Consider the following 24,063-nt stretch of genomic DNA (forward strand, 5'->3'; position numbering starts at 1 on the left):
GTGTTTTGTTTTTTTTAAACAGTGAGGATTAATTAACCATTGGGACAATTTACTGAGATTCAAATGGTATCTGTAAATCAAGACTTGTTGTTTATTTTAAAAGGTATTCTCTTATTCAAAAGGAATTATTTTGGACAAATTCTATGGCCTCTTATATAGGACTTGGATGATCAGCGAGTTGTCTGGCCAGGGAATCTGAGAACCCTGTTAACACTATATTGAGGTTCCCAAGAGGGAAGGGCTCACATCTTTCTCACAGAATGGAAGAAATCTTGCCACTGTCTGATGGGGAAAAAATGGTGGTGTGCAGATATTGCTGATAAATTGACCTTGAGACATTCACGAGATCTAAATACCAAACTGCCTGGCACATGCTGGGACTATCATGATCATGATCCTGCATTTTATTTTAGCTTCTTCAGACTTCTTAGTATAATGGGGATTGGCAGAATGACATACATTAGTCCTGGTGTCCAGGCAGATGGTCAAGACATTTGACAGGGAGCCAGACTGGTGTCCCCCGTGGAGCTTGACACTTGCTGTCATCTGTGTCAAATAGGTCTAGGGATGTGTATCCCACACTTGTGAAAGATGTTCTCATCATGGAGTTCTTAATGCATTATTTGCACATCTGAGGTGTGTCTTTGTACCTGTTTAAAGAGAAGACTTCTTGTGGGACCATGACCAGCATGACCTTCTCATCCCAAGTGGGGGACCTTGTGAACTTCCTCAAAAGTGGTTTTGTGCCTCTTTCATTTTGATTTTTTTTGTTGAGAGGATCATATATATAAGAAAAGTCATGCTTAAGCCAACAATTTTATATATATAATATATAATATATATATATATATATATATATAATTAATAATAATATATATATAAAATTGTTGGCTTAAGCATGACTTTTCTAATCGGACACTAATCTAAATATTATCCATCTCTAACCTGACTGGGCCAGGCTGTCTCAATCCAAGTCATACTTCTCACCAGATTGGCCTGAAGAGTTCTGAAGGTGGTGCTATAAAGGGGAGCAGTTGAGCCTCTCAATGCGTGAAAATGAAGGACCATTATCCCTTGGGTCTACAAGCCATTTGAGGGAAGACTGATGCTCCTGTTACCCAAGGCTTGCCACTGTAGGGGAAACAAAGTGAAGATGGCAACAAACAGGCTAAGCCAGTCTGTGACTAGTCTGCCAGCACCTGAAGAGCCTGCTAGCATGAAAGTGCTGTGCCCAGCTACATCTCCTGTTCCATATGAGTCCAAAGACTAGAAGAACTGAAGAGTTCCAACACCTGTTGGGTTTTTTTTTCTTTTGTTTTTATTCACTAGGCCTTTTGATTTATTTTTTTTTTTGAGGGTTTGAAAGCATGGCTGTATGCATGCATGTATGTATGAGCATCTGTAAAGTCCACATGGGAAAGCACCAGAAAAAGAGTTTGCCGAGTTTAAGAAACCCCTAAACATAGTCCTTTAAAAGATACTCATTGGATGTGTGTTTCTTTCTTTGTGTAGAATCATAAAACTGTCAGTTGTGAATTGTTAAGTGAGAATTTCCAAACTTCTGCTTATCAGTGTACTATTCAGATTTGTATTATCTGTGATGGGGGCGGCGGGAAGCCATGAAACAGTTGGGAATCACATAAAAGTGAAATCTAAGAAGGAATATTTAATTTATTTCAATATTAAAATACTCAACCAGCTAAATTCTGATTGTATTGCTGGGAGTTTCTTACTGGGTGTTTTACTCCTGGGGAAATTCTGCACTTCTGCGGATGTGCAGAATTCAACTGTCTCGCATAATTTTGTATATTCCTGCATAAAAAACCTTTTGCTTAAGAAGTGCTGTTGTTCTGCCGTTGGTCCAGCAGAGGCAGCTGTGCCACCAGAACAGACATTCATGCTGGCTGTTCTAGCACCACAGCAGCCTCTGGTGGGCAAAAGGCGGAACTGCAGCACTTCTGAGGCAAAATGTATTTTATGTGGGAAAATACAAAATTCTATGCCCAGTGTTTGCAGAATTCCCCCAGAAGTAGAGTTCATCACAGCATCCTTCTAGCAGAGCCAGGTTAGGACAGAGTGGGCCACACAGGGCTGCTGGGGGAGGGGGGGGTCACAGACAAGGGTTCAGAATGGCAAGTGGGGGGACAGACTGGAGCATGGGCTCAGGAGCTAGTGGGGTGACTGTTGAAGATGGGGAAGGCGGGGCTCCAGAGACCCATGGGGAGGAGGGGCGCGGGGACAGGGGCAGATGTGCCTGACTGAATGGGAGAGGCTTGGGGTCAGCCAGGATCTGCCTGGGGGAGACTTTCCAACACCCTAATAATTCCCGCGCCCCCCCAAAGAAAAACCTCCCACCCACACCCAACAACCTCCAGGTTCACTCCTAGGCTCCTTCCCTCTCCCTCAGCTCTTCTGTTACCCCTGACTCCCCACAGCCTTTGCACTGCTTCTGACAGGTGCAGGAAATACTGTTCTGTATTATAATTTAAGTGAATTACACAGAGTTCTGTATTAATATGCCTAGTAAGGAATCTATTTGTTTAAAAAAAAAAAAACACCACCTTTTTTTGGGGCGGGGAGGTCTGTATTGTTACAGACATACTTGCTGACAAATATTTTGAAATAAATTACCAAAATAATTATAACTGGCATGATTATATTGTGTTATTTTGATAAATACAATATACAGAATTTTTAATTTTTTGGTGCAGAATTCCCCCAATATTAGTGTTTATAACCAAGTAGATAGAACCTCTTTGATTTTTTTTTTTTTTTTTTTTTAGGATTTATAAGGATTGCTTATCTGTAAATTATAAAAAGGAGTCAGAGTAGCAGCCGTGTTAGTCTGTATCCGCAAAAAGAAAAAAAATACTTTGTGGTACCTTAGAGACTAACTAACAAATTTATTTAAGTATAAGCTTTCGTGAGCTACAGCTCACTTCATTAGATGCATGCAGTGAAAAATACAGTGGGGAGATTTTATATACACAGAGAACATGAAACAATGGGTGTTACCATACACACTGTAACAAGAGTGATCAGGTAAGGTGAGCTATTACCAGCAGGAGAGGGGAAAAAAAACAAAACAACCCTTTTTAGTGATAATCAAGGTGGGCCATTTCCAGCAGTTGACAAGAACATGTGAGGAACAGTAGGGGGGAGGGAAATAGTTTTTCTTTGTGTAATGACACATCCACTCCCAGTCTTTATTCAAGCCTAAATTAATGGTGTCCAGTTTGCAAATTAATTCCAATTCAGCAGTCTCTCATTGGAGTCTGTTTTTGAAGTTTTTTTTGTTGAAGAATTGCAACTTTAGGTCTCTGAGTTACCAGAGAGATTGAAGTGTTCTCCGACTGGTTTTTGAATGTTCTAATTCTTGACATCTGCTTTGTGTCCATTTATTCTTTCTTAGAGACTGCCTGGTTTGGCCAATGTACAGGTGTCATAAAAATAAAGGGAAGGGTAAACCCCTTTGAAATCCCTCCTGGCCAGGGGAAAGCTCCTCTCACCTGGAAAGGGTTAAGAAGCTAAAGGTAACCTCGCTGGCACCTGACCAAAATGACCAATGAGGAGACAAGATACTTTCAAAAGCTGGGAGGAGGGAGAGAAACAAAGGGTTTGTGTCTGTCTGTATGCTGCTTCTTGCCAGGGACAGAACAGGAATGGAGTCTTAGAACTTTTAGTAAGTAATCTAGCTAGGTATGTGTTAGATTATGATTTCTTTAAATGGCTGAGAAAAGCATTGTGCTGAATAGAATAACTATTTCTGTCTGTGTATCTTTTTTGTAACTTAAGGTTTTGCCTAGAGGGGTTCTCTATGTTTTGGAATCTAATTACCCTGTAAGATATCTACCATCCTGATTTTACAGGGGGGATTTCTTTATTTCTATTTACTTCTATTTTTTATTAAAAGTCTTCTTGTAAAAACTGAATGCTTTTTCATTGTTCTCAGATCCAAGGGTTTGGGTCTGTGGTCACCTATGCAAATTGGTGAGGCTTTTTATCCAACATTTCCCAGGAAAGGGGGGGTGCAAGTGTTGGGAGGATTGTTCATTGCCCTTAAGATCCAAGGGTCTGGATCTGTAGTCACCTAGGCAAATTGGTGAGGCTTTTTACCAAACCTTGTCCAGGAAGTGGGGTGCAAGGTTTTGGGAAGTATTTTGGGGGGAAGGACGCGTCCAAACAGCTCTTCCCCAGTAACCAGTATTAGTTTGGTGGTGGTAGCGGCCATTCCAAGGATAACGGGTGTAATATTTTGTACCTTGGGGAAGTTTTGACCTAAGCTGGTAAAGATAAGCTTAGGAGGTTTTTCATGCAGGTCCCCACATCTGTACCCTAGAGTTCAGAGTGGGGGAGGAACCTTGACATGGTGCTTTTGCTAGCACATGATGGCATATACCCATTGGTAGATGTGCAGGTGAACGAACCTCTGATAGTGTGGCTGATGTGATTAGGCCCTATGATGGTGTCCTCTGAATAGATATATGGACTCAGTTGGCAACAGGCTTTGTTGCAAGGATAGGTTCCTGGGTTAGTATTTTTGTTGTGTGGTGTGTCTTATTTGTTTCATTGTCAGAATCATAGAGAATCTGTGTGGATTTGAACCAGTTCACCTAGGAGCCTAATCAGCTTTCTTTAAATTAACTTTTCATTTTCACACAGCTGCCCTTCATTCATTATAGATTTTAGTTTTTCCCTGTGTTACAAAATAAACCTGTTCATAAACTGACACTAGTGTAAATAATTAAATTTTCTAAGAAGCAATTGGTAATTAGCTATGCATCTGGAGGCTGGCTGAGAAACAGCCTTCATCCAAATAGGTCCAGCTTTAAGGTCTTTCTCCCTAAGTGTTGATTTGGGAAGCCCTTGTTTAGGATTTGGATCCCTGGAGAGTAGCTACAACAAGAGATCCTTGTTACAGGGGGAGAATAAAAGTACTCAAATCCTTTGGAAGGGGCTTGATAACTTTTTGTCAGAACATTTGGATATGGCTTGAATTGATGCAGGGGGTCTTTTGGAAGCTCCAGTAATCCCCTTATTTATCAGTATGGCCAACCTACCAAGCAAGGAAGGGAGAGTGCAGAATGTCTAGCAGTTTGTGTGGTTTCTCTTGCACCTCCTCCACTGTTATGTCAAGAGCCTCTGCCATGCGTTTAATATGTTGGAATGCCTTAAAATCATCAACTGGAGAAGACTTTGGAGGGTTCACTGCCTCATTAGGGAAGGATAAGGGAATTGTGGCCGGGATTAATTGTTCTCCCTCATCTGCCTGGTGTACGTGTCTCTCTTCCTCCCGTCTCTTTAGTATCTGAGGCTGTATTAATTGGCTTGGCTGGAAAGATCTATATTGCCTCTTTGGAGAAGAGGATCTAACCCTGGGAGTGGGGGCAGTAGCTATTGGCTTGCAAGTATGGGGGTTGCATACCCCAGGGTGCCTAGTAGGGCCAAGGTTGATAGGCACATGAATCTTGGACTGATGGAAGCAGAGAAGGATACTTGGGGGCTGGTCTCTGAGGTCCATGCCTTTACCTGCTGAGAGCAGTCCCTAGAGTCCCTCCTGGATTCCCATTGTGATCCCCTTGAAGGGATAGGAGGGTGAGTGTGAAAGGAACCCTCCTGTACACCGATGGGGAGGATGAGAAGGAACACACCGTCTCCACAGGTGAGGCTACCCTTTCAGGCATATTAAGGCACTCTGATGTCACTTATACTCAAGTAGACGATAGAGTTGGTATTACCTATTTTGTTTGTGTTACCGAGATCTCAGTGACCAGTAGTCTGACTAGCACCTTTCAGCCTATCCAGCAAAGTGACTCCTGTATTGGGGCCCACAGCTAAATCACCCAGTACAGACGTGTGCCCTAGGTGCCAATAGGGATGGTGCTGAGGAACTGGCTAGTGAGGAGGTAACTACCAGAAGAAGGATGATCCAGAGGTGCAGTGGAGATACTATAGGCACCTGTTTAATAGTTGGTACCAAGGCACCAGAGTGTTCTTTCTCAGGATGTTGGCTTCCCTTTGAGTTTGAGAAGAGTGAGACCTATGGTGATTTTTGTATCTGTTTTTTATGGGGCCTGGGGGAGGGTGACCTGTGTCTCAACTCAACTCTGGAGTGATGATCCCTCCTGCACCTTTCCGAAGCTATTGCGACAGAGATTGAAGCCCATGACTGGGGTCCAATGTTTCCCTGGAGCTTGGGGTAGAATCATGGCTCTCCAGGGTGCTCATTAAGAGGGACTGGGCAGGGGACTGTGCCTTTGTTACGTCCTTCCTTTCTGTGTTCAAAGAGGCCTTCCTGGAGCACTCAAGAAGGAATAATCTCAGTTGCGCTTCATGGGCCTTTGGAAAATGAGTGGCAGATGGAGCAGCACTCTGGAATATGCCCCTTGCCTAAACAAAAAAGCACCGAGAATGCCCATCACTTAGTAGTATAGAAAGTCATATGAGGGGCAAGATTTAATCTCTGGATTTTTAGCACAGTGGTTTAGTTTTTCTTTACTGGTTTCTAGGAAAGCAGATGGACAGTGCAGTGGTTCAGTCTTGCTGCCATGGGTGATAAGAAAGAACTGAGGGACAGTAGGGACTGCGCCTGCCCTTTTATACCCTTGGATGGTGGGAGGACCTGTAGGGGCGTGGCCGCAATGGACCCTGCTGGCCAAAAGAATCCAGTCTCGCATGCGTGAGCACCAAAAGAGGGATCCATGTGGACAAATACTCAAAGATGAAATATGGTTTACTCATTTCCCAAGCTATAAAATTTCTTCTCAAGCCTATCTTCAAGAAAACAGTCTTTATTTTCACAAAGACAAAAGATTAATAGAAGAAAATAGATTAATGTTTGTCAGCATATCTTCTACATAATATTCATGTCCATATCCTTAGTGGTCAAAATATTAGAGAAGCACTTGTTTTCAGTTTTTGTATAATGGCTTTTTAAATTCCTTCCTTGTTTGGTGAGGATTCTTCAGTGCCCTTTTCTGTACATTCCTCGTGAAGCTCTGGGACTGCCACTGTCAGACAGAAGTTACTGGGCTAGATGGACCATTGGTTTGACACAATATGTCAGCTCTTATGTTCCAAACTAGGTACTGATCCAGCCAACTCAGATCACTAATGCAAAATCAATCTCCCTCCTCTCCTCCCCTCCCCCCCTCCCCCGCTAGAAGGCATCTACTAATGTGTTTATCAGTTCAAATTTAATGTGAAGCCTTGTATTTCTTTATTGGAACAGATTCTGATAATGGAACCTGTCATAAATATAAAGGGAAGGGTAAACACCTTTAAATCCCTCCTGCCAGAGGAAAAAGCCTTTCACCTGTAAAGGGTTAAGAAGCTAAGACAACCTCGCTGGCACCTGACCAAAATGACCAATGAGGAGACAAGATACTTTCAAAGCTGGAGTGGGGGGGGGGGGAAACAAAGAGTTCTCTCTGTCTGTGTTGTCTTTTGCCGGGACCAGAGCAGGAATGCAGGTCAGAACTCCTGTAAAGAGTTAATAAGCAATCTAGTTAGATATGCGTTAGATTCTGTTTTGTTTAAATGGCTGATAAAAGAAGTTGTGCTGAATGGAATGTAGATTCCTGTTTTTGTGTCTTTGTAACTTAAGGTTTTGCCTAGAGGGATTCTCTGTTTTGAATCTGATTACCCTGTAAGGTATTTACCATCCTGATTTTACAGAGGTGATTCTTTTTCTTTTTCTTTAATTAAAATTCTCCTTTTCAGAACCTGATTGCTTTTTCATTGTTCTTAAGATCCAAGGGTTTGGGTCTGTGTTCACCTATGCAAATTGGTGAGGATTTTTATCAAGCCTTCCCCAGCAAAGGGGGTGTAGGGCTTGGGGGGATTTTGAGGGGAAAGACATTTCCAAATGGGCTCTTTCCCTGTTATATTTGTTAGACGCTTGGTGGTGGCAGCAAAAAAGTCCAGGGACAAAAGGTAAAATAGTTTGTACCTTGGGGAAGTTTTAACCTAAGCTGGTAAAAATAAGCTTAGGGGGTTTTTCTTTCAGGTCCCCACATCTGTACCCTAGAGTTCAGAGTGGGGAAGGAACCTTGACAGAACCACATATATTTTTTTTGATTCAGATTCAAATTGAGAGCTATTCCCTGGCTGATAAGGGAGCAGGGACACTATGGGCTAAAAGTATAATGTAACATTTGCTTTAAAAATTATTTGTTTATAAAGTAATAAATCTTCATGGAGTTTATCAAAGGAGAAAATGTCAATGAGGGAAAAATGCTTTATGCTTTATTAATTTTCCATACGTATTCGATAATAAATGTCTCAAGAAATGTAAAGTAGTCCCAATTAGGGAATGATCCTTTCATCTCCAAGGATGATAGATAAGGGAAAAGGCCAAATTTGGTTGGTTATTCACGATTCCTTATTCAGGTTCCCAGGTAATAATGCAAAGGCTGAAGTTGGTTATTTGCACATTGTGAATCTGGGAGCATCAACTATACTAAATTCATATTGAATTTCATAATACGTAGTACTTATCCATATATGTACTGCACAACTGCCCTGTTATATGGCACTTACACAGTTCCCCACTGTACTGAGGGAATAGTAATGAGGAACAAGGCCCTAATTATTCTCTTTGTGAAAGGACTTTCTGGATGGGGAAAGGTTTTACTTCTAATTCAAGTACATTGTTGTTGCAGCTGTTGTATTTGAGTGTTTTGTTGCTTTGAAGATTGTGCCACACTGAACTGCTGTCTGTCTCTTTGCAGTGCCAATCTTTCCAAAGCTGCTTGGGGAGCTCTGGAGAAAAATGGCACCCAACTGATGATACGTTCCTATGAACTTGGTGTCCTTTTCCTGCCTTCAGCATTTGTAAGTTCATAATTCAGCAACAAAAGCCAAGATACTGTGATAGGTTGCAAATGCTAATATCTTCCAAAAAGAGGATGTAATCACATTATTCTATCCCATTATATACTTGTTTATTATTTATTTTGTTTAATTTTGGGAAGGGGGGGAGTTAGTTATAGAACTTAGTGCTTTAAAGAAAACCCCCGTGTTTACCCATACATCAGGCAGGAATTTGGTACCTAAATGGGTTTTCGTAGTTTCCTTATGGTAAATACAGTAATATGCAATACTTTATGAATAAGATTCAGAATCTTTTGCTAACTCCTCTCTGAAATTACTAGACGCAACGAATCTTGCATCTTGGCAAGGGGTTAGACTAGATTAACCTTGAGGTCCCATCTAACCCTATGGTTCTATGATTCTTATGGACAGACTCTGTGTAACTCACAGAAATGTGGTGTCATACTTTCAGAGCTAATTAATCTAAATTTTTAATATCTTTTGCTGCACCCATTTTGTTGAGTACAATGTCCTGTGGGCTCAGAAAGGGAGAACCATATTTTGCCACACATAAATTGTCATTTGGAGCTGAAAATAAAATTTCTAATCCCCTCTGATCACTCACTTTCCTGAAATCCACTGATGATGGCCATTGTACAGTTCCATCTTGCCCTTTCCCAGACTCTCTGCTTTGTAAGAGCAGATTTTCAAATTTCTTTGTTACTGTGGTATCAGTAGTTTCCAATCTATTTATCAAAGGCAAAATTGGAAAGTTGAAGCATTGCTACTGGATATGCTCAGTAGATATTATCTCTCAGAACAGAGACTTGATGAGGGGAAGCAGTAGAACAGAGTACTGAGAGTGAGGAGGCCTGGGTTCCTTTCTTACTCTGCTACTTGGCTCATTGTAGGGCAAATAGGCAAAAATGTTCAAGTACATCCACTACATTTGCTTAGCTCAGTTTTTAGTTACCTTAACACTTATGGTCTGATTTTCCAGAGATATTAAGCATGCACAACTCCAGTTGAAGTCAGTAGAAGTTGCATGTACTTATCACCTCTGTCAATCAAGACTTAGCTATGTCTGGTTGGGTACCCAAATTTAGAGAAAACGTGTTTGAAAATTTTGGCTTTAACCTGTGTGAGCCTCACTTTCCTCATGCAAAACCGGGATAGATTTGTAAAGCTGTGTGAAATCTTCAGATGAAAAATGCCATATAATTGCAAAGTATTAGTATGTTGTTGCTGCTTTGCGTTCTACTTTTTTGTAGATGAGCATGCTAAAAATAATTCCGAGGTAGAAAACAAAACAAATCCTCAAAGGCTGGATAGTGCTACATGAATCTGTTGCTATCAATAGGATAGCAGCATCAACAGTTGGTCTTTCAGAAAGTGTTCAAATTCTCTCCTGCCTAAAGGCCTACAAAATTCATCCTATTCAGGGAGATGATTCTCTGGCTCCCGGAGAAAACAATCTATAGGATAAAAATTTTTCGGTGTATCTTCCATGGGAACAAAATTTCTCTTCATCCCGCCAAGATCATGTTCACCAAGCACATAATTTCATCACTTAATTTGACAGTATATAACTAACCAACAGAGCACTTTTAAAGAATGAGATTTTATGAAAATATTTATGCATAATAATTTGTAATTACAGTCTCTAATTGCTACAATAGAATTGATAGTTTCCTGCTTTGGCTTTTTATTATGGGAGAAGTGCCACATCACACTCTTGACACTTACTAAGCAATTGAAAGCAAGTATTGGGTGACTTCCAATGGTGGTAGTGGCATTTCCCTGATTTTTTTTAATCACTAAAATCATTAGGAAGCGAAATATGTTGCTCTCAGAAGTCCTTATGAATTACCGAAGACTCGTAATAACACCCTCAAATGCTGTTCTCCTGATGTACAACAGACCATTTTAGTGACAATGCTGGGTTGTGAAATAAGAACCTCATAATTCACTAGAAGGGGTGATAATTTTAGTTTCAATAAACTCTGTAAGAAATAGGAAAAAGAAGCTCATTTTAATAACTGCTGATGATAGATATGAAATGACTCAGGCAGAAACTATCGCCTGGCTGGGCCAAGATTTATTTGATGACTTTGTCAGCAGCTGACCTCAAGGGAATGAACAATGTTCTGGCAAACTGGCTTTTGCTGTCTACAGCTGCTGCCAAGCAAAGTGAGCTTACTTGAGACAATGGTGAGGCATTTAAAGGACAGATCTCTTTGCATTATTAACTCACATCTACTACAGATGGAACAAAGTCCAGTATGTGTAGGCAGTGGATTCCTGCTCTGTTTTCTTGCTTTCCCACATATATGCATTTATCAGTCTTAAAAAACATAATTCAAAAAACACAGGTGGGGACTAGCAAAGGTAAAAGTCCCCTCAGCCAAAGGGACTATGCTTATTTCAGAATCTGATGACTTGAGAACAAGTAGAAATAAACTTGTTTCCCCAGGGCCACTCAATAATAATAACTAGCTGACAACCCTGTCGGTTGCACATGTGTAATTCAGAAACTCATGTGCCTCCATACGTCCCAAACATATTGATGTAACCAGAGCTGGGTAGTGTGGGCTGGGGCTGGAGCTGGAGCATAAGACCAGGAGGAACCTGGTGCATGGGCTCCCTATGAGGTGAAGCCTGTGTCTATGGTGGAGCATAATGGAAGCAGAGACAGGAAACAGCAGGACCCCCTGTGCCAGGTTGCAGCGCCACTCAAATGTGGCCTGGCCCATCGTCCCTCCATCATGCCAGCAGGGAGGGCGCTCTGCCATTACACCACCCAGTTCTGCTAGTTACTGCGTCCCCTATTGTAGAGGGGTGTCCTGACCTGCTCGCAACCAGAAAGCGGCCACAGTCTGATTGTGGGAACGGGGAACCAGTGGGATGGCGGGAACCAGAGCTGGGTGCTGTGGGGCAAACCCCCTCCTTCATGAGTGATGGAGAGTATAATGAAAGTGGTATTTAGCAGTGACCACACAGCTTTTCCAAGCACATACATTTAATCATAGAGTAAAAAGTATTACAGAGGAAACCTATTCAAACAAACAAACCAGATTTAAACCCACACTAAACCAACCAGAAATTACCCATTTTCCACAGGAGGAGTCTGATAGGCCAGCATCCCTTCCAACCCTTCAGCAAAAGTTGGGGCCGCCTCCTGTTGCTTGAGAAGAGGCAGCCCCGTCAGTTATATCAGAATCTGCAAAATCCAAGTGATATCTTGTTTTGAAAAGGCTGTAGCCCATACGGTTGCAAAGAAAGCCCTGCAAATGTGAATATAGTGCAAACTAGTGTTGGGTGTTATCTGCTGCAGACACAGGGCTTGAAACAGGAGCTGTAAAATAAGTGTGTTCTCCTTCTAACAGCTGCTTTAATTTATTGCACGAGGTTGAGGATATGAGTCTGTTTCTTCAAATCCCAAGACACATGAGAATAGGAACCCCAAGGAATTTGCAGAAACTCAGCGGCTTTGTTTATGCTAGGAAATTTTCCCTAAAATTGCACGCTAATCCTACCATGTAGAAAGGTTTTTGTTTTGTTTTGTTTTTTTTCCACGGAGAACTCATGGAGGAAAGAGGAGAATACGGGGATTATTGACATGAGGTCTGTCTGGACATGAGGCAATTTCCTTCACTGATGCTCGCAGTGGTAGGAGCTCAGTGTATCTATCTCTCTGCCTAGCTTAGTGTCACTGGCGAACTTGCTGAGGGTGCAGTCCATCCCATCATCCAGATCATTAATGAAGATGTTGAACAAAACTAGCCCCAGCACAGACCCCAGGGGCACTCCGCTTGATACCGGCTGCCAACTAGACATCATGCCGTTGATCACTACCCGCTGAGCCTGATGATCTAGCCAGCTTTCTATCCACCTTATAGTCCATTCATCCAATCCATACTTTTTTAACTTGCTGGCAAGAATAATGTGGGAGACCCTATCAAAAGCTTTGCTAAAGTCAAGATATATCACGTCCACTGCTCTCCCCGTGTCCACAGAGCCAACTATCTCATCATAGAAGGCAATTAAGTTGGTCAGGCATGACTTGCCCTTGGTGAATCCATGTTGACTGTTCCTGATCACTTTCCTCTCCTCCAAGTGCTTCAGAATGGAGCAGGTCCTCAAGGATCCGTGATTTTTTCAGGGAGTGAGGTGAGGCTGACTGGTCTGTAGTTCCCCGGATTCTCCTTCTTCCCTTTTTTAAAGATGGGCACTATATCTGACTTTTTCCAATCATTCAGGACCTCTCGCAATTGTCATGAGTTTTCAAAGATAATGGTCAATGGCTCTGCAATCACATCAGCCAACTTCCTCAGCATCCTCGGTTGCATTGCATCTGGCCCCATGGACTTGTGCATGTCCAGCTTTTCTAAATAGTCCTTAACCCATTCTTTCACCACTGAGGGCTTCTCACCTCCTCCCCAGACTGTGCTGCCCAGTACAGCAGTCTGGGAGTTGACCTTGTTTGTGAAGTCTGAGGCAAAAAAAAGCATTGAGTACTTCAGCTTTTTCCATATCATCTGTCACTAGGTTGCCTCCCCCATTCAGCAAGGGTCCCACACTTTCTCTGACCTTCTTGTTGCTAACATACCTGCAGAAACCCTTCTTGTTACTCTTCACATCCCTTGCTAGCTGGAACTCCAGTTGTGCTTTGGCCTTCCTGATTATACCCCTGCATGCTTGAGCAATATTTTTATACTCCTCCCTAGTGATCTATCCAAGTTTCCACTTCTTGTAAGCTTTCTTTTTGTGTTTAAGCTCTCCGAAGATTTCTCTGCTAAGCCAACCTGGTTGCTTGCCATATTTGCTATTCTTTCTGCACTTTGGGATGGTTTGTTCCTGCGCTCTCAATAAGGCTTCTTTAAAATAAACCCAGCTCTCCTGGACTCCTTTCTCCCTCATACTAGCCTCCCAGGGGATCCTGCCCATCAGTTCCTTGAGGGAGTCAAAGTCTACTTTTCTGAAGTCCAGGGTCCGTATTCTGCTGCTCTCCTTTCTTCCTTTTGTCAGGATCCTGAACTTGACCATCTCATGGTCGCTGCTGCCCAGGTTGCCACCCACTTATACTTCCCCTACCAATTCTTTCCATTTTGTGGGCAGCAGGTCAAGAGGAGCACTTCCCCTAGTTGGTTCGTCCAGCACTTGCATCAGGAAGTTGTCCCCAACACTCTCCAAAAACGTCCCGGATTGTCTGTGCGCTACTGGTATTGCTCTCCCAGCAGATGTCAGAGTGATTGAAGTCCCCCATGAGAACCAGGGCCTGTGATCTAGAAACTTCTGTTAGTTGTCCGAAGAAAGCCTCATCTACCTCATCCTCTTGGTCTGGTGGTCTATAGCAGACACCCTATATCATTCTTGTTGCTCTCGCCTCTAAACTTAACCCAAAGACTCTCAACAGACTTTTCTCCAGTTTCATACTGGAGCTCTGAGCAATCCTACTGCTCTCTTACATACAGTTCAACTCCTTCAGCTTTTCTCCCCTGCCTGTCCTTCCTGAACAGTTTATACCCATCCATGGCGGTGCTCCAGTCATGTAAGTTACCCCACCACATCTGTTATTCCAATCACATCATAGTTCCTTGACTGTGCCAGATCTTCCAGTTCTTCCTGCTTGTTTCCCAGGCTTCTTGCATTCGTGTACAGGCACTGGAGATAACTAGCCAATTTCCCTATTTTCTCAGTATGAATCAGGAGGCCTCCCCTGTTTCACCCTCCTCCTTATGTTTCCTTCCAGTATCCCACTTCCCCACTTACCTCTGGGCTTAGGTCACCATCTCACGGCAAACCTAGTTTAAAGCCCTCCTCACTAGGTTAGCAAGCTTGCCTGCGAAGATGCTTTTCCCTCTCTTTGTTAGGTGGATTCCATCTCTTTCTAGCAATCCTTCTTCCTGGAACAACATCCCATGGTCAAAGAATCCAAAGCCCTCTCTGACACCACCTGTGTAACCATGCATTTACCTCCACAATTCAATGTTCCCTACCTGGGCCTTTTCCTTAACAGAGGATGGATGAGAACATGACTTGCACCTCAAACTCCTTTATCCTTCTTCCCAGAGCCACGTAGTCTGCAGTGACCCGCTCAAGGTCATTCTTGGCAGTATCATTGGTGCCCACATGGAGAAGTAGGAAGAGGTAGCAGTCCAAGGACTTGATCAGTCTCGGCAGACACTCGGTCACATCCTGAATTCTAGCTCCAGGCAAGCAGCACACTTCTCGAGTTTCCCCATCTGGACGGCAGATGGCGACTCCGTCCCCCTTAGGAGGGAGTCCCCGACCACCACCAGCCATCTCCTCATCTTGGGAGTAGTGATCGTGGAACCCCCATCCCTAGGACAGTGCATCCCATACCTTCCAGTCAATGGGGTCTCCTTCTGATCCCTTCCCTCAGATGACTCTTCCAAACCATTCTCCGCTGTAGTACCTGTGCAGAGAGCCTGAAAACGGTTTCTTACCTCTATCTGCGTCGGGGGTACATGAGTTCTCTTCTCTTCTTCTTCTTCTAGAGGTCACATGCTGCCAATTTTCTTCCCCATTCTGCATTGCCCTCTCTGATTCTTCAGCAACTTTGTCTGCAGTACCAAACACTGACTTCAGAGAAAATGAAGATTTTCTGGATAGATGCAACATAGGGTTGGTACCAGGGTCTCTAGTCCTTCAATCTTCTCTTCCAATATGAAGACCAGTGTGCACTTCGTACAGGCGAAGTCACTTCTGTCTTCTGGGAGAAAGACAAACATGGCACATCCTGTGCAGGTCACAGCAGCTGATCGGTCACTATCCATATTGTCTTCCTTCTAAGAGCCTCCTCGGATGTTGTATTTACGGCTCGCAGAAGCCTGAAAGGCGCCCAAAAAAAACAAAAAAACACACCACTCTGTGGGAACTCCCCCCGAAAGCGAACTCACAGGCAAACTCCTTCTGTTTGACTGTCCTCTGTTTGCTGCTCACTGAGTTCGCAACTGGCTGCTTTTTTATAAGGCTGCTGGCTTGAAGCAGTTGTCCTGGTTCAAAGCCTTCCCTCCAATCAAGCACTCAAGGCCCACCTGGAACATGGCAGGTGATATCCTGACTCCAAGTTTTTCTCAAGTATTGAGTCAGAGACAGTTTGGCCTGCTTTATTTTATTTGACAAAAGTAGTGTGTATTGGATTCGTTTTTGGCTGATTGTCATTCTAGGATTATGAGACACTTCACCTAGCGCTAACAGCAACATTGGATATGAAGAGTATCTGCTCGGAATACATCCTACTTTTCATAAAACGTTCTAGTTTGACTATATGTTAAAAAGCCTGCTTAAACTGTATGTAAAACAAAAACATTTCGTATGAGTAAATTCAGAGAGCTTCCTTTTCCATCTTTTTGTTTTGGTTTTCTCTGTGTGCATTTTGGGAGAGTGAATATATGGGTATGCAGTCTCTCACTCCAGGACGGATGGTTTTACTGAGATTTGCTGTGTATTTGTGTGTCGGTGTAGACGCAGCTAGACCTCTAGTCCATTCTGAGCATTCTGAGAAGACCAGGTCAAGAAGTACATGCATCTAATACTTTCTTCATTCTTACAGTAGCTTTCTGTAAAAGTTCCTGGTTTTAAATGATTTTAATGTTACCTATTTTCATTTCCTTTTATTTCTCTGAAATGCTAGAAATTGTTAAATGCTAAAATCTGTAGCAATAAGAAAAAAATCTGTAGATTGAACTTTCACAGCTCTTATTTGATCCAAGTTGTGCTTATTCTTAAATAAATGACTCATCGGCTTTCTGAATTGTAAGTACTTTTTGTTCTTAAAGTGACATGAGAGAAAATGCATAGTTTACAAATTATACACTTATCTGTTAAGTTAAATGTACCCATAAGGACTTGATATCTATGCCACTGGTTGTGAAATTCTTGAATTTATCAAATGTGAAACAACCAGTGGATACATTTGGTAAATTCTCAAGAAGCCAACTGACTCCCAACAAGTGAATTATATGTATTTTCTGTTTCCAGTCCTTTCTTGTCCTTGGATTTCCTGCACAGAGCCCTAGAATAAATTATCTAGATCTGGGGACTCTCAGACTTTTTTCATAATGTGGACCACATATTGATAGAGTATCTCATGGACATCAGCCCTCCTATTCACAGTGGCTCAACTTCTTAATGGTAACTGCAGCAATTGTTTACATGAGAAACAATTCCACTGGTAGCTCTACTCCCTGAGAACAAATCTTATTATCCCTGCTCCTCTTAATTAGGTACCCTTAGGGACAGCTATGCTGGTTCTCCCTCCTTTTTTCTAGGTGCTTTTTACAGGCATTCAGGTTCATCTATAGAACAAAGATTGACACTTAAAATTTCAGTGATGAATGCAATAGAATTGTAGTTTTCAATCTTTTTTTTTCATTTGTGGACCCTAAAAAATTTGAAATGGAGGTGTGGACCCCTTTGGAAAACTTAGACATAGTCTGCGGATCTCCAGCGGTCTGCAGACCACAGGTTGAAAACCACTGTTCTATGTTAATAGCAACCTTTCGCGGACCCCTTAGACACAGCCCAAGGACCCCAGGTTGAAAACCACTGCTATAGAAGAAACTAAAATAGATAAATAGAGACTCTGTAGAAGCAGCTGAAAGTAAAAAGATAGGGCAAGTGACGTGCCCACCCAGCTCTGCACAGACCACCAGCAAATGCTGCATGTCCTACCAACGGTTCACGGCCTGCTACTTGTGCCGCTTCAGCGTTTTGAGTGTAGACATGCCCTGACTGTGATGTGCTCAGGTACTACAGACATAAGGGCCGGTACCTAGAGAAAGAGAGTAGCTTTGGGATGTTTGTATTGAGTTGTAAATAAGGAGACAGGGTTTAGATACTGCCCTTCATTGATAGTTTTTTCAGTGTCAGATGAGAAATTCCAAAAATCTTGGAGCGTGTGTAAAAAATTTTCACACACGCATCCCTCAGATATGCTAGCATGAAATATAACTCTTGTGGTGGGACCAGTATGAACCATGGGTAAGCGCTTGATATTAGTGTGTCCTACTTTTTGTGCATTGTTGGACCGAGAGAGAGACCTCATGGTCCTCCTGAGAGTGTGTGTATTGATAGCAATTGTACTAGCTATGGTACTGGCTCGCTGCAGCACTCTCTCTCTCTCTGTCCCAGTGGAAAAAGTTATCTGTTTGGTATAAGTGTTTTTAAAAGTCTCTGATTTAGGGAGCAAAGACAATAAGCTCAACATACAGTTTTTGTTACGCTTGTGTTGCTCTGTCTACTTAGAGGACTTGATGCTACTGAGTGAAGCCATTAAATACAAATGCCCAGCACTCATGAGCATTTCAACACCTCCTTATGCTGAGGAACAAGTATTCAAACTTGGCTTCTCTAACTACAGCTGTACTTTTTTTTTTTTTTTTTAAAGTCAGCTAAAAGGTGGATTTTACACAGAAAATTGTTCACGCACAAGTCCTGGAAAAAATCGTAAAGGCTGGGTTGCAGCCACTTGAAAAATTTGGCTCTAGATGTCTTTACTTTGCGAATTCTTGTCTGCTTTGTCAACCCTACCTCATAAGCTGAGAGAAGGAAGTTTGAGTTTAGTTTAAGATTGATACCAGAGTCCCCTCATGAAAATTCTAATTTAACCTCCAGAACAATGTATGTTTACTCTACACCCAAGACCAAGTGGGATCTGAGCACTTCTTCAATCAGACCTTGTGTTATTTTTATCTCTTGGATTTCTCTTTGCTCTATAGCGTGGGATTACAACTGTATAGGGGCTACATTGGTTATCATTAAACCGTCAGCATTTACCAACAAATATTGCATTGTGGTATTTGAGATTCCACAGTAATATCTTCTTCTGAGTATATGAAATCATTGCAGTATCTGATATTGCAGTGTGGCAACACTTGGTAAATATTTACAGTTTAATGGTAACTGCTGTATTCACTATTAAAAGGCAAGATCAACTTCATAATTGCAACTGAGTTTCATGAACCATTAACCTGTTGTTCTAGGAGGATCTACCAAGATCCTCTAAGTATTTGATATAGAAGATTTTGATGCCATTGTGATGCTCTCTCAGAGCATTCAAGACTATGACTCACGTTGTTACCTGCTGCCTCAGCCCGAGAAGAGAGCCCGAGAGTTAGAGCTAAACTATGCATCAACTCCCTGACACTCCAGTCTGATAGCCCTCCAGACAATCTCTTCAGAAGCTCTGCCATCCTTTACTTTGTCTTGCAGATTAATCTCAGGTGCACTCCAATACCTAAACCTCCTTGAAGAGCTTTCCCCTGCAGTACCCAGCCCCTGTCACTGGACACTCACAGAAATTACCAAGTTTGCTGTCTCCAAAGAGACAGTATACACATCAGCCGGTTAGATCAGGGGTGGCCAGCCTGAGCCTGAGCCTGAATTTACCAATGTACATTGCCAAAGAGCCACAGTAATACATTAGCAGCCCTCAGCAGCCCCACCACCCCCAGCACCTCCTGCCTGCCGGCAACCCTGCCGATCAGCACCTCCTCTTCCCTCCTAATGCCTCCTGCCCGCTGTGATCAGCTGTTTCGCAGTGTACAGGAGGCTCTGGGATGGAGTGGGGAGGAACAAGGATGCAGCAGGCTCAGGGGAGGGGGCAAGAAGGGGCGGGGGCCTTGGGGTAAGGGGTGGAGTGGCGGCAGGGCCTGGGGTTGAGCAGTGGAAAGTTGGCACCTGTAGCTCCAGCCCCAGAGTCAGCACCTATGCAAGGAGCCGCATATTAACTTCTGAAGAGCCGCACGTGGCTCCAGAGCCACAGGTTAGCCACCCCGGGTTAGATCATCTGAGGATTCACACTGTAATATATTGCACTGAGATTTATTTATAGTAAAACCAAGAGTAAGTTTATTGTTAAAAAAGAACAGAGATTTAAGTGATACTAAGCAAAGATAATAGAAACCAAAAATGGTTACAAATAAAACAGATATAACACGCTTTCTAGTGACTAAATCTTAACAGGCTGCAATCCTTGTATAAGGCAGTTTCTCACCTAAAGCTACCTCTCAGCATTACCAGCCCACAAGGCTGGGAATCCACTATTCATGGATATAAAAAGCACTGTCCTCTGTGTTCCCTCAGTGGTGGAAAACCGCAATGTGTTTTGTTTTTTTTTCCTCTTCTTCTTACAGTCCAATAAACCTTTGAAAAGTATTCTGGGGAACAAACAGCAAGAGTGCTGGCACCATGTCCTTTTTCTTATCTTCTTGTTAACTTGCTTTTCCTGCTGACTTCAGTCGCAAATGTAATTCTTCTTGGCTTTGACTTTCCCTGCTCCGTTTACATTCAGGACCTAAGCAGATCATATTCCTTTGCCTGGGACAAACATGCTTACCAACCCTGCCTGGTTACATGGTGTGGGCATATTCTTAGTATGTACCTACGAGTTTTTAATTGTTACCCTTACATATATCACACAGTAACTCTGATGACCAACTTATGATACAAGTTTTCATGTGATGCCTTGCATGGCATTCTTTATACATAAATACCATGACAGCAATGTGTTAGGTCTAGTGAATTTGTCAGGCTTGATAGTTACTGTTACATGATGGTGGACCCTTTGCCAGGAGGCTTTGAGGGGCTCTTCGGGTCACAAACATCCTGGGAATTGAACTCAGTTTATTTTATAGACTCACTGTTAGAGCGTGAAGTACTGTTTCTGCATTGCTTGTTTTGCTTTCTTTTCATTTCGATAACTCCAAGGCCTTTCAGGCATGTAAGGAGAGATTCCTATAATCTTGTTTCCAGAAACGCTCCATACTATTATGTTTTGAGGGAGAATATTTTGCCTGTCTATCCACAAAGGCTTACTAGAGCTCGCCAAAGATAAATGGGCTTGCCCCTCCCTGTTTCAGCCTTTGAAAAGTGGTGCCCAGCAACAGAAAAGGCAAGCTGCCTCAGAGTAAGAAAATAGGCAGTGTGTCTGAGGATGATGGAAAAGAAGTGTCATGATGTGAACGTCCAGAAAAGGGATGTAAGCATTGACAAAAAGTTAATTTTTAAACAAGAGAAGCCTGTGATCTACTGTCGGCACCAGCTGACTTTTCTCCAAGCACTAACTTTGTAAATGATGACAGCTGCTTCTATATTGCATAGAACAACCATTCGGCATATTTTTGCTCGTGTGCAATAGTGCACTGGGCCAGGCCAAACGCTGTAAGTGGAATAACTGCATACCTTCTGGAAAACAGTTTAAATCGGAAAAGATTTGGCAGTCAAAGGACTTCAAGCAAAGAGAACCGATGTACTTTCAAATTTGTATCTAACATGGAGGAAGAGAAGGAAGTGAGAGGATCCTGACCAGCAGAATTCTCAGATCAAGAGGGATGAAATACGTCATGTAAATGCCTTATCTTCAGCTAATATCAATAATACTGTTACCATGTTGCATGAAGCAGGGACAGAAAAGTTCGAGAATAGAATTGGTGGGAATGGGCAGAGCTAAGTTGGCATACCAAGGGGGGAGTGCAGTGACCCTCTCTTAATATGTAGGAATTGGAGAATGCACTGGGTATGCAAACCACTTCATCCTTTTTGTACTCCATAATTCTCTAATAGAAATGAGGCTTTTGAAAATATTGTTTCTTGTGAAACTGGTTTCCCTTCCATTCCCCCTTTCTGCTGGTGTTCCTGTTCTACAGTGATAGGATGTTAAAACCAGGCTAGTGCTACCAAAAATCATTATAGCCTATTAAGCTCTACATGAAGTACCTCTTTGGGGTGTAGAGCACCCATGTGAAACTATTACATGGGCAGATTGCAAATTTCTGAGAAGTACTGTGAGCAGCAGTGTCAGGAAATTGCATAGCAAGATCAGGATTGGTAGGGGTTGACTGGGGAGGGAATAAGAGAAAAGACTTAGAAGAAGGGAAGAAGGACCTTTCCACTCTAGGTTTTTCCATTCTGTGCTGGGAGCAGCACTTGGTCCTCTAAGCACCCAAGATTATTTAGAGCTGACCTAGTATATGTCTATACAGCAACGAGACACCCACGACTGGCCTGTACCAGCCGGCTCAGGCTGTGAAGCTGTTTCATTGCTGTGTTAGACTTCCATGCTCAGGCTGGACTCTGTGTGGTGGGCGGGTCCCAAAGCTCAGGCTCCAGCCTGAGCCCAGAAGTCTACACAGCAATGAAACAGCCCCACGAGCCTCAGTTGGCTGGAACAGGCCAGCTGCAGGTTTTTTTTTTGCTGTGTAAACATATCCCTAGTTACATGCTGCTAGTTAAACTTGTCTGCTGTGTGTTTTGTGTGAAGTTAGAGACCTATGAACGTTACTTCTCGGAGCAGGAGAAAGAGATCTGGATGTCTGTTAGTCTAGGTTACAACATGTACCCTCTGTATCTTATTCCAGCATGCTTTGTGAAAAAAAGTTTAAAATGTCTGTCGTTAGAGACTGCCAGTTAATATTGTCAAGGCTTAAAATGCCTATTGGTTGAGTGCTCTTTGAGCAAAGTAATTCTGAAATCATGTAATTGAGCCATACTGACAGGAAGGGGGCGGCGGGGGGGAGGAAGGAGAGACTATAAAAGGAAAGGAAAAATCCAGGAGTGTGACTTCCCTTCCTTTCCTAGAAAAATCAAGGAAAGAATGAACTGAGCTAGCAGTGAGTGTAAGGTAAAAGAGAAGGAGCAGGGAAAGACAACACAGACAAGATGAAAGAAGAAGAGAGCATAAAACCGAAGGGAAATGCTTCTCTATCTTATCTTTAAAAGAAAGTTAATTTATTAAATACAAAAGGAGAGAGACAGGGAGACAACAGAAAAGGTGTGAAAAAAGGTTGGAAATAAAAGGATGAAATATGGACGACAAAAAAGACTGTCAATAAATGCTGTATTTCTACAGTACACATTCTTGTGTTCTCTTGTTTCTCTGGAAAGCATCCCATTGCTCTGGGCTCTGGGATTGAAGAGAGGTGATATCAAGAAAAGTGTTCAGCCAAGACTTGAATCAAATTTATTCAGATTGCTGGGCATATAACCACAATGACAATTACTTTTCCAAATTTTAAACCATGTAGTTGTCATTGTATTCAGAGGTTGCATATATGAGGATATAAGAACACAGTATTTGCTATACCTGGTCAGATTACTGGTCTGCTGAGTTCACTATCATGATGCTGGAAGAGGAAGCTGAAAAACCTAAAAAGCTCAGCTCCAGAATTGACAGTAGGACTGAGAAAGAGATCTATTTGTGGGGGGGACCCATCAGTAGATCAAGTCAGATTTGTATGCTTTCCACTTTTTATGAGCTAGAACATCCTAAGGAAATTGCATGAGTTACCTTTTCAATCCAGACCGAATATGAATCTCTTAGTTATTTGTTTTTATAAATTAATTTTTCTTAAACCCTAGTAGCTATAAGATCCCTGGAGGTCAAAACTGTCAAGACCTATTGTCATGATGCCTAATTAATACAGTAGGTAGTTGACATTTTTTTACTGTGTAATCCAACTTCACACCCACACATATACCCCAGTTTTCCTATATTCCTATGTGTCCATAAATTGTTCTGTTCTAAATTTGAAGTTTGTTATTTCATCCTGTGCATTTAGGGTAGTATAAACTTGGGACCAAAGCTTTGATCTCACTGAATTTATTGGTAAAACTCCCAGTGAATTTACAGATACCTGGAGTTGGCCCTTAAAATGTATTTTAATATCCATTATCCTCCAGCATGGCCCCTGTTCTTTTCTCCTCTTCTTTCTTGCCACTTCCCTGTTCAGGGTCATTGACTTTTGTAGCCTTTTTCCAAAACTCATGATCATACACCAGGCTGTCATGCAGATTGATCTCTAAGGAATGCTGATATTTAGTCAATGTACTGAGGCTAGTCTCCCCCTTAATCATCTTCCATCCACAATCATTGCAAGAATCATCCTACCAGTATAACTCTCTCTGGTCTTCCCTGAATATGCCCATACCAATGTAGCCGAGCCTCCCTCAACTTGTCTTCAGTTGGAGCAATCCATACTAGTCCTCTTCCAATCTGATTTCATTTCCTATCATGGAATGTGCAATGATTTGGCCATCTCAATATCTTCATTTTCGTGATGGAGAGCACCCTGATTTCCTTTCTTGTGGCTGGCAAAGTCTCTGTTCCATACGTTAGGTAGGGTCAAATTACAGTTTTATGCACTCTACATTTTAATTTTATTGGCATTTTTTGTCACTGAGAACTGGGGTCCCACCATTTGCACCAAACAGCGTTAGTATGAT

At 42.4% G+C, this 24,063-nt stretch overlaps 1 protein-coding gene across 1 annotated transcript in view; it reads left to right on the top strand.

Annotated features, from left to right (window-relative positions):
• Positions 1 to 24,063, top strand: part of TDP1 (tyrosyl-DNA phosphodiesterase 1) — a 118,626-nt gene that overhangs the window by 68,703 nt on the left and 25,860 nt on the right. Inside the window, exon 14 of the mRNA XM_048853971.2 lies at positions 8,733 to 8,835. Coding sequence (XP_048709928.1) covers positions 8,733 to 8,835 — 103 coding nt within the window. The remainder of the gene's footprint in view (positions 1 to 8,732; positions 8,836 to 24,063) is intronic.

The sequence above is a fragment of the Caretta caretta genome, chromosome 6 (assembly GCF_965140235.1).
Source record: "Caretta caretta isolate rCarCar2 chromosome 6, rCarCar1.hap1, whole genome shotgun sequence".
Classification (NCBI taxonomy): Eukaryota; Metazoa; Chordata; order Testudines; family Cheloniidae; genus Caretta; species Caretta caretta.